This window comes from Apis florea, unplaced genomic scaffold, assembly GCF_048593485.1.
Source record: "Apis florea isolate Af1SG1 unplaced genomic scaffold, ASM4859348v1 contig_3496_pilon, whole genome shotgun sequence".
NCBI classification, from domain to species: domain Eukaryota; kingdom Metazoa; phylum Arthropoda; class Insecta; order Hymenoptera; family Apidae; genus Apis; species Apis florea.
Window position 1 is genome coordinate 6,423,690 of NW_028256773.1, and position 18,660 is coordinate 6,442,349.

At 25.0% G+C, this 18,660-nt stretch overlaps 2 protein-coding genes across 4 annotated transcripts; one reads left to right on the forward strand and one right to left on the reverse strand.

Moving 5' to 3' along the window:
- The first annotated feature begins 291 nt into the window (after positions 1 to 291).
- On the forward strand, positions 292 to 7,656 carry Hn (phenylalanine hydroxylase). 2 transcript variants are annotated; one of them, XM_003690539.4, is made up of 8 exons: positions 292 to 461; positions 3,521 to 3,649; positions 3,958 to 4,112; positions 4,212 to 4,394; positions 4,535 to 4,731; positions 4,834 to 5,096; positions 5,373 to 5,602; positions 6,581 to 7,656. In XM_003690539.4, the coding sequence occupies exons 1-8, from the start codon at positions 387 to 389 to the stop codon at positions 6,741 to 6,743; spliced, it is 1,395 nt and encodes a 464-aa protein (XP_003690587.1). In that variant the 5' UTR covers positions 292 to 386; the 3' UTR covers positions 6,744 to 7,656. The 2 variants fall into 2 exon arrangements, with proteins under 2 accessions (XP_003690587.1, XP_012350294.1); XM_012494840.3 differs by lacking the exon at positions 292 to 461 and adding an exon at positions 2,469 to 2,609.
- Positions 7,657 to 9,343: 1,687 nt separating this feature from the next.
- Positions 9,344 to 15,583, reverse strand: Clk (circadian locomoter output cycles kaput protein Clock). Of its 2 annotated transcripts, none has more exons than XM_086913509.1 (12): positions 15,178 to 15,583; positions 13,671 to 13,715; positions 13,452 to 13,600; positions 13,050 to 13,141; positions 12,419 to 12,623; positions 12,256 to 12,351; positions 12,109 to 12,184; positions 11,560 to 11,798; positions 11,252 to 11,493; positions 10,728 to 11,138; positions 10,418 to 10,579; positions 9,344 to 10,165 (listed from the first exon to the last, which is right to left on the reverse strand). In XM_086913509.1, exons 1-12 carry the CDS (start codon positions 15,216 to 15,218, stop codon positions 10,127 to 10,129), a joined length of 1,797 nt encoding a protein of 598 aa, XP_086769635.1. In that variant the 5' UTR covers positions 15,219 to 15,583; the 3' UTR covers positions 9,344 to 10,126. The 2 variants fall into 2 exon arrangements, with proteins under 2 accessions (XP_086769635.1, XP_003690586.2); XM_003690538.4 differs by having other exon boundaries at positions 9,344 to 10,169.
- Positions 15,584 to 18,660: the final 3,077 nt, after the last annotated feature.

An 18,660-nucleotide genomic window follows, 5' to 3' on the forward strand; every position in this document is an offset into this window, starting at 1 on the left:
AATATCTGTGCAGTCTCACTTTCAATCTAAAAAAATGAAAAATCTAAAATCTTTGTTTTTACACAAATAGTAATAGTTTTAAATCAAATATTGTAGTTAATAATAAATATAAACGATCAAATTCACGTTATTGACAATAAGTTAAAAAAAAAAAAAAATATTGTACGTTTCGATATCGTTTTATGAAATAGTCATACACATTTTTGTTATACTGGCTTTAAAGTATTTAATTCTCGCAATTGAGAACATTTGTGGCGGCATCTTATTAAAACTGTTAAGCATATCGCAACAAGAACCAGTTGCACCAGGACATTTGCATTGTGAAAATCGTGATCACCACGATTCGATTTTAAAAATCTAAAAAACACAATTTAATTTTCGTCGAAATGTATGCGAAATCTACTACATCGAACTATCAATCGATCATTTCGGATGAAGAATTTTCTTCACTTCCTGATAAGGTAAGGAAAAGAATTTATTTATTTATCATTTGTTTGGAAAATTAATTAAATAATGACAAACTATAGAGTTATATAAGTTGTATATAGTTATATAAAGTTATGTTATTTATTTTTTATTATAAAAGAAATATATTTTTTATTATGATTGGATATATTTTTTATTATGATTTGTTTCGTCTTATTACACATACGTTATACGAACGTAATCTAGAATAATACAGAGGAACTATTGATATATATTTATATTTAAACTTCAATATTTAGAAGCTTAATTTACATTACTGTGTTATTATTTTTTATGTTATAATTATAAAAGAAAAATTCTAGAATAATAATATTGATAGAAATATAATGAAGAAATAAAATTAAAAAATTTTAAGTCAGTTATGGAGTTATTAAACAAAGAGTTCAACAGCAAAGAAATAAAGGAAAAATTATATAAAATATAAAATATAATAAATAAATAATATAATATAATATGTAAAATATAATCTAAATACATAATAAAAATTATAATTATAATACGTAAGAGTCGTATATATATTGGTAGTTAAATTCTATAAAAATATTAATGAATTTATAAAAATCAATAATCATATATAATAACATAATTTGCAACGCATATATATTACATAATATATAATATATTATATAATATTATATAATCATTTAATTATACAATTATTTTCTATCATTTAATTTCTGTTTTTAATTATTCTATTTTAATTATAATTATATTTTAATTATATAATTATTTTCTTAATTATATAATTATATAATTATTTCCCTAATACATATATATATATATAATTGGATTCGCGCATATTGATAAGAAGATTTTTAAAAAATTTATTGTTGAATAATATGAGATTTTTTTTGAAGATTTATGCAATTAATAAATTAACTTATCTATACGTCTTTAGAAAATGCACAATCTCAATGCAAATTAAATTTTTCAATTATTTCTTATTTCCGATAAAGATATTGTATTAGTTTCATAATAGTTTCGTTTAACGATATTCTTAATGAGCTTCTTATAAATTCATTATCAAGTTTGTTAAGAATAAACGTTACATTAAAAATTAACAAAGTATATTTTTCATCACGTAAAATAAAATAAAATATAAAATAAAATAAAAAATAAAATAATTTGAATATTTGAAAAAAAGAAATAGTAAATAATTAAGAAAAAATACAGAAATGCTAAGATACTAGTAGTTAATAATCACGTGGTCCTAGTCGTGTTACAAAGCAGTCTACCTTGAAAAATCGAAAAACAAGATCAAATCAAGTTAATCTTGATCTTGTTCGATTATTAGAAGCGATTACGAAATTCCAACAACTGAATCATCTTATTTAATATTAATTTTCAAATGGAAAAAACTGTTAAATAAACTTTTGATCGAAAATTTAAAAATTAATTTGACAAAAGAAACTATCTCTTACGCATTAATTTTGGAAAATTTTTTTCAAAATATTAAAAACAATAATAAATATTAAAAATTTTCCTTCTGATTTTTTTTGTTTCAACTTATTGCACATATTATATATATTTATATACTTTCACTTGTATCTCAATAATTTCCTTTATCCCATATCACTCGTCAATTGGCACAATAAGAGAAAGCATATTGTATCTTTTTATAATCCGTATCAATCACGCATATCTCTTCACATTCACTGCGCGAGTTCGAAGAGTTCGTTTCAATCAATGAAATTGATCTTGACATCTTCAAATATTATTATGACGCAAAACAAGCGAAAAATTACGCGTAATTCTGAAATATCTCGTGATTTTTTCCCCGTGATTTCCATTTTTATCTTGGGAAAATTTTATCGATAACGTATCGATATTATTTTCCCAAATGATTCAATGCGTTTGTAAGTTGAAATTGATAATTTGGAGGATGATCACATATTCCATTAATTCTCCCATAAAATGTCGGATATGTAGAATATGTAGAATAGTGAAGGAAAGTAATGAGGGAGAGAGGGGGAGTCCATGGACATATATAGTAGACGGGTAACATTAACGAAGCATAGTTTCTCTAAAGTTATCTTCGGACAAACGAATAAAGTGTTTCGTGAAGGAAGAATTTCATTTTTGTGATATTCGATATCATAATCACTTTGATCATAATGTGCGAAGTAAGGATAAAGAGTTTTGTCGATTTTTTTCCATAGTTTTTCTATTTTTTTCATTTTTTTTTTTTTGTTATTATTCATATATCCAATATAATAATTGTTAATTTTTTATTATTTTTGAAATATAATACACTATTTTATTACTAGTTCAGAAGGTGTGTATATATTTTTTGTGATGCAGATTTATAGAGTCCGATTTTTGAAAATTGAATGCGATGTAATTTATTAAATTTTTATATTAATAATGATAAAACTACGTAAAACAGAAATTATTAGATATTTTTAATTAAACGAGAAAAGAAAATTTTTATTATTTATACATATTTTCGTAATATATTATAAATGTATTTAATTATAAAATTTAAATAGAAATTTCTATTTTTAATAAAATTAAATAAAAATTATATATAATTTTATATTTAATTTTTAACCGATTAAACAATTTTTAAAAAATATTTTGATTCTCTTTTTCTTTTATATTTTATTATATTTTATATATTATATAATACTAATTTTTGATGTTACGTAATACGAGGAAGATCTTAGTTATATCACGAAGATAAAGTTACAATAAATTATTTTTAATGATCAATTTGATATCAATCTTTTTTCATTTCATTTATTCAAAACTTTAGAGATAAATATATAATTGTTTTTTTTTATTGATTAATAAGATTTAATAAAATTTGTTTACGAAAAATTCTTTCGAAATTATATTCGAAATTAATGATGATTACAGATAAAGAGAAATATACAAAATATCTATAAAATTTCATTATTTTGTATTTTTTAAAATAAACTATATAATTATCTCACAAAATTGGAGATAATTGAATTAGCTTAATTGAAGTAATAACGTTATAATAAAATAATACAAAAATATTTTATTAATATTATATGACTATTTTCAAAAGCCTAAACTAGTGCATGGAGGAAATTACATCAAGGAAGGCAGGGATTCTGCAAAAAGTACTTGCCTGATATTCTCACCTAAAGAAGAGGATTCAGTTGGAGCATTAGCCAGATATCTCAAACTTTTTACAGTAAGTACATCAAATACTTACGTACAAAACCGTTATAAACAGATGAGATTTTTTTCTTCGGTTACAAAATTTTAAAACGGAGGAATTTTAAAACTAATTTTTCATTTTATTTAAAAAATGAACAGATGGTCAAAATAAAATAGAACGCATAAAAATTAAGATAATCATATTTCGTTCTTCGAATGAGACGAAAATAATCAATGCCACTGAAAATTAAAATTATTTAATAAAGGCGATAATGTCACGTTTCAAAGTTTCGATCGCTCGACTCCTTTCGCAATAATCTTAACTGGCCATCACATTTGCAGGAATATGAAGTTAATTTATTGCATATCGAATCCAGAAGTTCCCTTCGCCAGCCCAACGTGTACGAGTTTATGGTAGAGTGCGCGCCAGATGGAGACCTTGGATCGGTGATCGAGAAGCTTCGAGAACAATGCAGTTACTTCTCGATCATTTCCAGGTATTTTTATACGGAATTATGATTAGATACGTGAAACGCGGAAATAGAAAATATCTTATTATTATGAATTTTACAACTTTTTGCTGCTCGTATCTATAGAAATTATAACGACAATATGGGAACTGTACCATGGTTTCCACGAAGAATAAGGGATTTGGACAAATTTGCGAATCAAATTCTCTCCTATGGAGCGGAGTTGGACAGCGATCATCCTGGATTCACCGATCCGGTTTATCGACAACGGCGTAAATACTTCGCCGACATTGCTTACAATTACAAACAGTAAGTTTCGTTTTTTGAAGATTATTCAATATTCAAAATTCTCGTAATGAAGAATTATTAAAAATATATATATATTTTTATCTCAAGAAACGTTAACGAACACTCACAAACAAAGATTACGAATATTATTATATTATTAGTGGCCAACCAATACCAAGAGTAGAATACACGAAAGAAGAGGTCGAGACATGGGGTACGGTGTTTAGAAACTTAACAAAGCTTTATCCCAAGTATGCCTGCAAAGAGCATAATCACGTGTTCCCTCTTCTGATTGAGAATTGTGGCTATAGAGAGGACAATATTCCCCAATTAGAAGACATATCAAACTTTTTGAAAGGTATTAATTATTTCATAAAATGAAAAATAATAATTTCTAGCATTTTACTATATATTATACTATATTATCTTTATTTTATGATATTCTTATATTTTTGCTTAGACTGTACCGGTTTTACTCTCAGGCCAGTTGCTGGTCTCCTTTCTTCGCGAGATTTTCTTGCCGGTCTGGCTTTTCGAGTATTTCATTCCACGCAATACATTAGGCACAGCAGCAAGCCATTATACACACCTGAACCAGATATATGCCACGAAGTATTAGGTCACGTGCCTCTCTTTGCCGATCCATCGTTCGCACAATTTTGTCAAGTGGTTGGATTGGCTTCTCTCGGTGCTCCTGATGAATACATCGAGAAATTAGCCACGGTAATAATGACATGATTAACTCATTTTGAAATAGGATAAATTTTGTATATTAATCGATACTTTCTCTTTTTAATTGCGTCCTATTTATTAATTACATTTTTATTTGTCAAACTATTGATTGGGATTCAGGGGATTATTTTTATATTTAAATATTTTTCAAAGTTAGTTATGTACTTGTCTTCGTCAAATTTTGATTACACTTCTATATTTAATTTTTCTCAATATTTTGTACTTTACAATAGCACATCATAGGAATGAGGAAAAAATTTATTTCAGTGCTTCTGGTTTACGGTTGAATACGGTCTATGTCGGCAAAATGGCGAATTGAAAGCATACGGTGCTGGATTACTTTCGTCTTTTGGCGAACTCGAGTATTGTTTGAGCGGTAAACCAGAATTACGACCGTTCGAACCGGCGAACACAGCTTTGCAAAAATATCCAATAACCGAATATCAACCTGTCTATTTCGTCGCTGAAAATTTCGAAGACGCTAAACAAAAAATGATGTGAGTACAGAAGATATACATAGAATTAGAACGATCTTATTTTTCAGCTATGATGATTATTTTTATCGTCTATGAGTGTTTGTGTTAAATGTTAGATGATACGATAAAACGATGTTACTATTATTAAATTTTGCACGTAATTGCAATTTGTCAGATTATTATATTATTCTAATCGTAAATAATTTTAATTATTCCAAAATAGGAAGTTACATAGGATTTATAATTTATATTATAACGTAACATAAATAGATAAGAATTATGATAAATCATATAAATAAATAATTAATAAATGTTCAAGTGTTAAATAAGAGTTAAGTAAGAGTTAAATGTTAATTTATTATCATTTACATTTTGATAACGAAAGAAGTTTGCAACATCATTTAAAAAAAATTTAAATTTTTATTTTTATTTTATCAGATGTATCAATTTTTTTGATACTATAAAAAATTATGATGTATTTTAAATTGTGTATAATCGATCAAATTATAATAAAAATTTTAATCAGTTTTAAAATATATTAAAATAAGATGCAATTGCTTATTTCTCAATAACTCAATATATAATTTTTACGTAATTATTCTACGTATTTCGAATACATTTTATCACAAATATAAATATTATGTTAAAATATAATATTTCAATTGAATCGATAATTATGTTAATAATGATAAAACAATATTTTATCCATCCTTCATACAAAATATTAAACAAATTAAAAATTTTTTTTATTTATAATTTTAGTTTTTTTTTTCAGAAAATGTTTGTCTATTTTTTTTCTTCTTAGAATATTGTTATATAATCAATTGAAGCATTGGTTGAGATTTATTTTTTATAAAGATTGGTCTGTTTTAGAGAATTATAACTTGTTTTTTTGAATTTTATTACAAGTTGTTAAACAACATTTTTTTTTTTATTCAAACTTATCAAATAAAAAATAATATTTTTCTTTTGATTTACAATTTTTATTTTTGATTCCAGAAAATTCACCGAGACTATACCAAAATCATTTGCGGTGAGATATGACTCGTATACTCAAAGCATTAATATAATCGACAGCAAAAATCAAATCGAGAGCCTCGTGTACAACGTGAATCAAGAAGTACAAATTTTGATGGACGCTTTGAGAAAATTTAAACGATAATTTTTATATGATTTTTTTTATTTTATCCATTATTCAGTATATTAATACAGTATAATACAGTATATTAATGTATTATGTAGGATATTATTATAACATAACTTAGAAGAAGTTGAGTTAAAAGTTTAATGATAATAAGTACTTAATAATTTTTTAGAAGAAACAATGAAAAAAAAATATTTTTATATTTTAAATAATAAGTAATAAATTAGTTTTCATGATTAATTTCTATATTATTTTTGTGATTTAATTGATTGATTCTTAAGATTAATAAAAAAATTGATCAATAAACAATTGATTTAACCGATTGATAAAATTTAATATCTATTTATTCTCAATCAATAATATAGATATCTTGATATTTAGGAATATTTTTCGAAATAAATCATAAATTTAATTTTATAGTAAATTAAAGTGGAAATAAAAATGGAGAAAATTATAAAAATATACGAAATTCGATAAAATAAAGATTTCCTTACAAATAAACGATAAAAATGAAAAATAATATAATATAAAAATTTTAGTTTGATTTTTAGAAAATTCATATTTTGTACTAACATTATTTCATTTCTCTTTTAAAATTATATAAGAAATACTTATATTTAATGAAATATTTAATATAAAAAAAAATTACAAAATGAATAAGAATAAGTAATAATTTCAAGATTTTAGGAATTTTTATTTGCATATTAGATAAGTATATATTTTTATATTAAATTTTTATATTATCATATACAATCATTTTTGCAGGAAAAGTTATTGTCTTAATATGTAATAGTCATAGCCAGACACATTCATTATGACATGTCCAGTTAATGGAAATGTATATGAACTCCTCAATATACTATATGTATATTGTTGTATTATGTATAAGTATAATAAGATAGAATAAAATAAAGTTTTTTTTTGCTATTCATTTCTAATAGTGAATAAAAATTTTTTTAATTTATAATCTAAAACTAAGAAAAAATATTATAATTGATAAAATATAATAAAATAATTGAAAAAAAAATTAAAACTTCAAAATCCTTAATTATTTCAAAAATTAATTTTAAACTATATATATGAAATTTGGAAGATTACCAACAAGTTTTTTTCACTATTAGAAAATAAGCATATAATTTTCATTCTACTTTAATGTATATCCATTTAACAACGATCATAAAATATATTGACTTTGATGCGACATTCACGGATATAATACACATCATTCCTCTATAGACACATACAAATATTCATGATACATTTACAACAAAATATATTACTTTTCATTTCATTAACTATACATACATATATATACGTATGTAAATATACCCTGTTTTTGAAAAATTTTTATTCTCCATAAAAATGCTGGGATTAACAAAAATAATTCTGATAATGGAAGTTACACTGATGATAAATAATTTTAAAGAGTAATAATTTTTAAAATTATAACATAATTTATTTCAATAATGTATTTTTAGGGAATGTGTTGTTATTCGTTGTATTCGTTGTTGTTATTTCTAGATTTCTTTGATTTTTGGCACTTATTTATTTTAACTTGATTGAGATTCTAAAATTTAAATAAATGCAAATAAAAAAATAATTTATTCATTTGAAATTAATTTATCATCTGTATAACTTCCTTTGTTGATCCTTGATCATCTGAGACATATATTTAGAATATAAAATGCATTCAATCAAGATTCCAAATAATTGGAGGAAAAAAAAGGGAAAAAAAGATATATATCACATTTGCATTAATTTCTGAATTTTTATAACATTATCAAATAAACTAACATTTAAAACACTTTATTAAATATTATATTGATTATCTTCTATTAATTAATTAATTGTTTGTATTCTTGGATTCATGTTATTCATTATGAATTTTTTTAATATTTCAAATTTTTTGAATTTTTTGAATTTTTCTTCCAGAACTTAAAATGTATAAATTATTATAAATTTATTTATATTGCGATATAAGCACTTTTTCTATTAAACTAATCAATTATAAATATGTTTTGTACTTTTATAAATCATATTAAACAGCTATCGTCTTTTTTTCACGTCAATTTCAAATTCAAACGATGAGTGGACAGACTTTATACAAAATTTTTATACATATGTATATACGATATAGGAGACATAAAATGGCCCTTTGCAAGGTATAAATATCAATATCGATCGAAAAATAGTAAAATAAAAGTATTGATTATAAATAAATAACGGAAGTAGTGATTCGTTATTATGATATTTTCAGTATAAACTGGACGGATGTGTTATGAAAACACAACACAGAGAAAATTTTTATATTATGGTATATAAAAATCATATATAAAATAATATTGAATTTTTAAATAATTGAATTTTTTCTTTTCTCAAATATAAATGATATTTTTTAAATCATACTTATAATATTATATCATTAAATTAGCAATTAATTTATATTTTTTTAATATACTTAAAAATTAATTATTTAACGAAATTTTTAATGATAAAAGTTTAAAACTCGTATAAATTTGATATATTGTAATGAAAATTTTTAATTCAATTATCAAATCTCGATGAAAAATCCATGTTTCATTTACAATGGAAGGAAAAAGAAAAAAAAATAACATAAATTTGAAAAATAAATTTTAAAAGTTTTAATCTTTTTATATCAAATAAAAAAGAAGAGAGATTTACAAAATCCGTCCAATTCGTATTCTAACTATAACACTGCTCCCTAGACGGAATATTTTTTGTACAACTCACTTGTATAAAAATATGAAATCCTTCGTGTCCATTGCAATTACAAGCGAAATTACAAAATTACATCGTTTCGACAACGATTATTAAATATTTAGGTCCCTTGATTCCCCACCTATTTTTCCTATCGAATATTTCTTCCAACTTCCATAATAAATAAATTTCAACACGAATACATATAGGACCAATAATAGGTCCCCACCTATTTTTCCTATCGAATATTTCTTCCAACTTCCATAATAAATAAATTTCAACACGAATACATATTCAATTTATTTAATTCTGCGATGATCTCTGTTGTTGATTCGAGGCTGATTCCATCTCGTTGTACAACATATCCGTTTGATGCGGACACATCTGGAAAGGCACGAGATCAGGCTGGTTGCCATTCTGTTGAGTTGGTCCTTGTTGTTGGGATTGTTGCTGCAGATGCTGCAGTTGTTGATGTGACTGTTGTTGAGGTTGAATCATCGTGTCTACGTTACCTTGAGCTGAACCAGACATTGTTGGCACTGGACTCACTGCTAACGAATGCGAAAAGAATTCTATAGGCACTATAGGCATTGGAACGGTGATGGGAAGAGGAAGAACGTTCACTCCATGCACACTACTTGATGTTGGTAATTGAACGTTCGAGTTGGTCGTATTGCATCTGTTCATTTGTTGACATGTATTGGTGGCATTGTATGGCATTCCTGTCTGAAAATTGATTTATCAAATGGATTGTATCTTTATGATACAATGCAGTATAATATAAGAAACATTGTTGTATTGTGAATTGGATAGTAGATCTGATAAATTTTTGTAATAAAATTATCAAAGTAATTAATAAATTAGGATGAGTATAGAATTAGGTTTTTATAATAGAATTATGAAATTATTAATTGAGATTTGTTAAGTTTATATTATTATTGAAAAAAATTTATGAATAAATTAGCTAAACTCACATTGAGTGATAAAATTCCATATTTAAGTAACTGTTCCGATACTTTTCTCAGTTCTTCTTGCTGATGCATTATTAATTGTTGCAGTTCTTCATGTTTTCGTTGCAGTTCATCTTGAATTTGATTCTGCGCTGGTGTCATTACGATATTTTGCTGATGTAACATCTGAAATTACACGTACTCTTGAAACAAAAGAGAAAAATGTAACGTGTTATTTCTAAGATTCAATTATATACTCTAATAAAAAATAAAAAATTAAAAACATTTGTAGAAAAAAAATCTATTTTAAAAATATCATAAAATATGTTATTACCTCTTGCGTTGGTAATGTAGATATAATCGGCACGGAAGGAGTCTCAAAATCTGTGTTGACGGATTGCAAATTAACTCCTGCATATTGTGAATGTTCCATGAAATTAATACAACTATGATCCACTTCCAATAAAGATTGTTGAGATTGCTGTTGTTGTTGTTGCTGCTGATGCCTAGTGTCTATTTGAAGCATTTGAGTCTTCGATGTAACAGAACTGTTTGCAGATGTACCTTTTGAACGTGAAATATGCGTTATTTGCGAATGAGGTGAACTTTGCATAGAGGCTGATATTGACGAACTGTCAGAGCTTTCGACATGATGTCTTGGTCGAGTGTTCGATGGTATCGATTTCGATGTTTTGGACGATTTTGTTGGCCACTGTGTCGGAGGGATTGGACATGATGTCGTTACCTGAACATTAATGCATTTGAATTAATGAATATTACACAAAATTCGATGATATGCAATTAATAACTGATGCTTGCTTGTAATTTGTATATTTAATTTTTTATTTATAGATTTACCTGTTCTTGCTTTACTGACATCATAACATCTTGAGTTTGTTCTTTGTTAAAACTCTGTGATTCTTTGCGTAATTCTTTGATTACATCGATATAACTGACGACATAATGCGTGCACACGATAAATTCAGGCTTCGAGTTCCACTGATTATATGTAATATAGAATCTAGTTTGCAACCATATCCATTGTTGTCCCTTCGTAAGGAATCTGTAGTAACAGGAAGTTCCTTCACCCTTTTGCATTACTATAAATAAATTTTTTGTTATTTCGGTGTATCGGTACATTTTTTTACTTTTCCATTAATACATACATGATTCATGACATGTAACCACTTTGTCTAAATCGTCTACGTGATAATAATCGTATCCAGAAGTACCCAATACCTCGAATGGTAGATAACCGATAATGGGTGGTGCTCGATGATCCAGAAACAAGAATTTCCATTCGAGACTATGACGTGAGGTGAATTCCGATTTCATATTGTCCATCACGGATAATTCGCGGATCAATTGAGGCGTCTGGAGGCGTCCTGTACCCACGAAAACCAATCTAAGAAGACACAAATGAATTTATTGTAACGCGATTCGATTAATAACATAAGTTTTATTGATAAATCGTTAATAATATTAAAAATAATGATTATTAAAATAAACTTATTATTAAATTTTTAAATATAATTAGTAATACTTATTTCTTTATAAATAGAGACTAAGTTCTAAAAATTGTGATAGAAAAAAAGATGAATTATTTTCTTTTATCTTATATCACAATTTATATGATATATTTTTAATATTAATTAGTATTTAATGATTTATGAACAATAGTATATATATTTTATTATCTAATATAAAGAAATTACTTTGTATCTTTTCCAGTAGTATTTCCGAATTTTGTATTAGGAAGCAGATTATCCACTTCTGTATCGACATCAGAACCTATAATTAAATATTAGATAATAATATCAATATTAATAGAAAAATTGTATAAACAATTGTCAATTACATACGAAAATATCCGACAAATTGCACAAGCTCGTATATTGGGTTTTCTTCAATATTTTGTCCTCCTCTTTTAATGTGACACGAAAAAGATATTTTGTCCTCTGTAAATATAAATATAAGTAATATTTATAATATAATTAATTTTCTATTTCTTTTTCAAAGATTTACCTTCTCTGATGTTCCGTCGATCTTTCGTGATGGCAGGATTTAATAGTACATTGTAAAGAGGAGATTGGTCTTCTTGATACGTAATATCGTAAACGGTGGTATTTTCCAATTCGTTTGGAAGATATCCGAGAAGAGATGTGACGCTTTCAGATACATAATAAATGCGTCCGCTTGAAGAAAATACCATTATAAAACCGTCCAAAGCCTACATTCAAGAAATGTTATTCATGTTTTTAATAATAAAAAAACCTTGAATCAACATAACATCGAGATTCGTTCCATATTGATCAATGCTAGTAATTTTAGAAATTTTTATTTAAGCTTGAAATCATTTTGATCACTCAAAGCATGAATTTCTATTTATTTCATTATTATAATATTTATTAATGGTCACTTTGAAAAAATTAATGCTCAAATCAATCAATTGATAAATTGTTATTTATCACATACAATATATTATTAATTGTTATAATGATGTTATTTGTAATTTTTCTAAACTACAATAATTAAAAATACAATCTCAAGCTTATAGTCAACAAACATAACATTTTAAATTGAATGCAACTTTGCATATAATAATCGAATTTAATAATATAATTAATTTAATAATTAATTAATGTGATAAACATACTTCTAATATTAAATGTGTAAATTCTTCGTTTGATAGAAAAGATGGCTTCCAATCTTCTTGAATTTCATGCACTCTTGATCTAACAGCTATCTCTGTATCATTTTAAACTTCAGAATTAATAATAAATCAAAAAAATAATATAATTATAATAACATAATATACAAATAATATAAATAACATTATAAATTATAAGAAAAACAAACTTTCAAAATTGAAACTGAAACTTTTTTTTAGAAATCTTTTTTTTAATATTAGATATAGATATTAATAATATTAATATCTATAAAAATTTAATATTAGATATTAATTAGGTATAATCCTGATCAATCAGACTAATATTGAATATAATCTCTTTCACTTATAGTTCACACTAAAAATTTCAGTAAAATAAAAATAATATACCATTATGATTTTTTAAAAATAATATTGTCGACTTTAGCACCGTCGATTTATCCATTTTTCTTGTATTTGAGCTGACCATACTTCCAAGCTCATTTACGAGCATGTTAAATTGATCTCTTCGTTTCTTTTCACTCAGATTACGCGATTTCCTGAAAAAAAAAGAGAAAAGATATTTCACATTTAATTTAATATTTTGATTTTTGATAATTGAATGCTTACCGCTTCGAGTCATCTTTGTCATCAACATCATCGTCCATTGTGTCACTATAGAGAAAGTTTTTTTTATAAATAAAAAAAAAAGAAAAGAGGAAGATAATGTAACATTCTAAAATTTGAATTATTAAAAGATGCATTTAATTATTTAAATATTTAAAAAACAAATTTAATTAATTTTATACAATTTATAATGGTAAGAAAAGAAAATAATATTTTTCAAATATTTATTTCATCTTATGTATATATTATTTTTTAATTATATATTTATTATATTTTTTATTGTTCATTATATTTTTTTAATGTTCATTAAATTTTTTTATAATTTTTTGTATTTTTTTTCTTACCAAAATATGTTTTATTAGATATATTTAAATATATATTATTAAATTATTACAACGATAATTAGAAATATATTTGCTCATTATTTTCTCGATTGTCACGGGAAAACACGTGCAATACAATCAAATCAATATCAGAGACCGCTTATTGTGTAACAGGTTTGGAAATCAATATTGGTTAAAGAATGTTATCGGAAATATTTCGAAATATTACTCATTTTTTATATTAAATTACTTTTTTTTATATTAAATTATTTGATCAATATTTTAAAACTGCTCTATAAAATATTTCGTATATTTAAATTCCATATTTAATATAATTAAATTAAAAACAAAATATGATTTCAATAGATGTTAAAAAAAGATTCGATTAATCTCAATAGCAAAATATTAATATAATCAATTGAAATAATTATAATATAACTTAATGTACTTAATATTAATGAAAATTAAATTTAATAAAATTTAATAAAAATTAAATATTAATAAAAAAATCGATTAAAATTAATCGATATAACAAATCAATTACTATAAGAAAAAAATTATTCTAATTAACATAACAAATTAAAAATAATATTTCGTATAAAATAATTTGAAAAAAATTATCCAACAAATAAAAAATTAAATATATAACAAACAAACAAAAATTATATAAATTTTGTTTTGAGTACATATTTACGTGTTTATCGATTTAATATCTATCAATATTCCGATCATATAGCACAAACGATTGCAATCTTATCGATTATATGAATCATAATTTCCGATAATCAATCAGCAGAAGCATCGATCGAAAACGATTGCTGATATGACACGGAGGTGCACCAATGATTGTAAACATCGATTGACGCAATTTTCTATCATCATAAATGTATTGTATAATGTAATGATTGTATAATATAAATGAATTGTAATAGTCTCGATCAAATAATTGATTTCCATGTAATATCCGAAAAAATCAACCATCCATATATCAAACCTTATACAATAACAAAATTATATAGTGACAATTAATAATCAAGCTCAAGAAAGGAATTTATTAAATATTTTAAATTAATTTATAAAAATGGAAAAATCTAAAATCAAGAATGGATGATAAAGAAGGTATGTCAAATTGAATCATTCTATTAGAACAAGATTTATTCTATCAAAAGAATAATTGTATCACTCACTCGGATTGTCGAGAGGATCGCCCTCGTGAATAACTCGCCATGTAACCTCGTCTACGTATGCTGTCACGATCGTTGTGTATACGTATCAGATACGTTTTTGATCAACAGCCTCAAATCTTGTCGACTTCGTCCTCTCGAAGTTTTCCCTGATGACAAGTGATCGTCGACCACGTTGAATACACTGAATCCGGATGCCACTTGCGCGGCGAGCAACGACACATTTTTTTTTGCACTACACAGACCCAGAGATAGGTCCAGATCAGTTCGCGCGCCAGCTGAAATTTGCGATGTGCCTTCTAATAAAGTTAGCACGGTTTACGGTGCATATACGTATGTATGTTGCTTACGTATAACTTCACTATGGAAGATCTCACAGGCTGCATAAGCCTGAAGTTGCACGCGGATTAATTCGCAGTACGCCTATACTACTATAGTTGCGAGAACGCGATTACGAGTTTAAGAACGCATATTCAAATTCAAAAATAAAAACATATATATAAAATAGTTATTTACTAGACAATATGATTTGTTCGGGTTTTTCAATTATCCTTGAAATTTTTAAGAATTATTTATTATTCCTTTTTTATATTTTTTATTAAACTGTTTAGGTTTAAATGAACTTTAAAAAATACACTTATACATAGTCAATTTTATAGAAGATATTCAATGATATAAATTAATTAAGAAGTCATTATAGATAAAAATATTCTAATGATGAATGTATGAATCTTGTGATCTAGATATTAAATTTCCATTTTATTTTTATCTGTGTCATTTTTTCTTAGCTTTAATTTCATGCAGAATTGACAAAAATTTGAAATAAATATAAATCTTAAATATTTCCATAAGCAAGTATTATTTAAAAAATACTAATTAATATATTAAATAATATTTATTATTTACATTATATGTAATATACATAAAATATTTGAAATATTTTTAATCTCTTCAAAAATTTTCCTCAGTAATTTAAGTTAAATGAATTATTAACTTTGATAGGCGGTCAAAACTGAGGCTAACTTCATGCGAAATACTCATGGAAACATAATGGACGCTAAATAACTTCCGGCAATGCGCAATCGCATCTTATCAATGCATTGCTGCCACGAAATCGTGTGCATGAGGTGAACAGCATTGGATCATAGTTTCATCCACGAGCAAAATCATATCCGATTGGTCAAAGCATGTGCATTTCGATTGTTGCACCAATCACGATTGCTGCATACATAGTTCATAGATACAGTGCGCTAGGACTTGCTGGGGAAATGCGATTAATATGCCTATCTTACCAACGATAATACATTCTTGTTATTGGAAATGCAAAAACTTGAAATCAAAGGTGAGAAAAACTTGAAGTTAAAACAAATACTAGAAAAATAAAATATTTTTATAAACAAATAATATTTTTGTTTAATTAAAATATAATACAATCGAAAAAAATATTATAAAAATTATTTGTTAATGTTAATTGTTGTTATTTTAAAATAATAAATAATAATCGTAATTAAATAAGAAAAAGTTTTAATATTTCTAACTAAATTTCAATAATGTTAAATAATTCTAATTATTAAATAAAAAATAAATAAAAATATATAAAACTTGATGAAATTCGAAATCAATTGGTTTATATATTCTTTAATAAGATATTTAAAAGTAATACTATGGCAATCTTAATAATAAGTAGAACAGTCCTATTGATCAGACATAACTAGACGAAGTAGATAAGATAGAACTAAAATTTAATTAAAATTTTATATCTTTCATTATAGAGACATAAAATGAATCAAATTCTATTAAGATTTTTAATCTGTAGGTTAAAAAAGATAATAATATAATTAAATATTGGAAGTTTATATGTTTTTTAAACGCATAAAGTTTGCAGAACAAAGATAAACAAGAAGAGTAAATAGTGGAAAAAGGACAGAGATAGAGTAAAAATTGTACAATCAGCACCATCTCTAGAGTGCCGCAAATAAAACATAAATATAGACAAAGAGAGCAAAGAATAGGATAAATATATGGTAAGAATTAATTGCCAACACCATCTCTTGACTACTAAATACATTATTTCAAAAGCAAAGTAAAGTAGATATTCAAGAGATGGCTCTGATTGTCAATTCTTACTCTATATCTATCCTTTTTCTATTATTTGCTATCCTTGCTCACTGTATTTCACTTGTGGCACTCTATAGATGGTGCTGATTCCCGAATTTTTATCCTATCTCTATCTTTTTCTCAGTATTTGTTCTTCTTGTTTATCCTTTCTCTTAGCTTAATCACAGACTACGTACGGATGAATTAAACACACTTTCATCATTTTTTTTTCTCATTATGTTCTAATTCTTAATGTAAAAAATTTAAATATTATATTCTCGGCTTCAAATATATTTTTAAGATGACGACTTATACATAAAATATAATATTAATATAAATATAATATTCTATATATTTTTAGAAAATAATTTAAAAATAGAAGAAAATTTTATTTTTTCAGAATTTTACTTTTCAATATTGTTCATTAATCTGCTAGAGATAATTATTATGTATAAGGGAAAAAAAAGAGCAGCTTATAAATTTTACATAATGTTTATTATTTATAGTGTTCTCAGAAATGTCGGGCCTCAACCAGTGGGCCTTCTCTCTTTTTTTTTTTTTATCTTTTTTCACTTTTTTCTCTTTTGATCAATATTTGATCAATAAACATCACAATGTTAATTTTTTTTTCCTCTAGTTCGTACAGTTTTCTCTTTCATTTTTTTTCTTTCTTAATTTCCTTCTCTCTCTATTAAAAGTGACGCGCAAACTGCTCGTATCCGTTTTGTCTCTTCATGAGAATTGTGAAACCTAACACTTTTATCGATTTCGGTAGCGCCACATGAACATTTCATTTTCTTCTTTGCTTCTTTTTTGCTCTTCTTTTCTTCTTTCAATTTTTTTTTTATTCTCGTTGAATATTAAAAACCAACGAAACGAAATGAACAATAAATTTCTCTTCTTTCTTTCGTTTCATTCTTCCGTTGTGTCAATTATCTTATTTTTCATTCATTCATTTTTGAAACATAAAACAATAATGGATCATCACGTAAGAAATTCTCGAGACTGAAATATCTCGGTACAAATCCGTCACGAGCAGATTGTGCCTCGCAAAAAATAGATAATTAATTCAGTTCTTGATTCCTCATCCACAAGTTCAACATGCCAGCATATTCGTATAACAAAACATATATACATATATATGTAACAATTGCATGGAAAAAATAAAACGGAAAAAGAAAAAAAAATGAAAAAGAAATACATAATATTAAAAATGAGCTATTATTTTGTATTAGTAATTTATAGATCGCAAAAAATTGTATTCGACGAGATAGAATTTTCTCTCGCTCTCCCTCTCTTTCTTACTTTTCCTTTCTATCTATCTCTCTTGCTCGCACGTTCGCTCGTTCGATTTGTGTCTTGATGGCCAATAATAATATAATATATATA

Bases quoted from the DNA above. Each gene is read 5' to 3' on its own strand.
- Clk (XM_003690538.4), bottom strand. From the start codon at position 15,218: ATGGCGAGTTATTCACGAGGGCGATCCTCTCGACAATCCGA. The intron at 13,142-13,451 runs GTATATTATTTT...AAAATGATACAG, and splicing joins ATTTTTAAAAAATCATAATG to AGATAGCTGTTAGATCAAGA. The intron at 12,352-12,418 runs GTAAATCTTTGA...TTATATTTACAG, and splicing joins TCGACGGAACATCAGAGAAG to AGGACAAAATATCTTTTTCG.
- Hn (XM_003690539.4), top strand. From the start codon at position 387: ATGTATGCGAAATCTACTACATCGAACTATCAATCGATCATTTCGGAT. The intron at 4,113-4,211 runs GTATTTTTATAC...TCGTATCTATAG, and splicing joins TACTTCTCGATCATTTCCAG to AAATTATAACGACAATATGG. The intron at 4,732-4,833 runs GTATTAATTATT...ATTTTTGCTTAG, and splicing joins CATATCAAACTTTTTGAAAG to ACTGTACCGGTTTTACTCTC.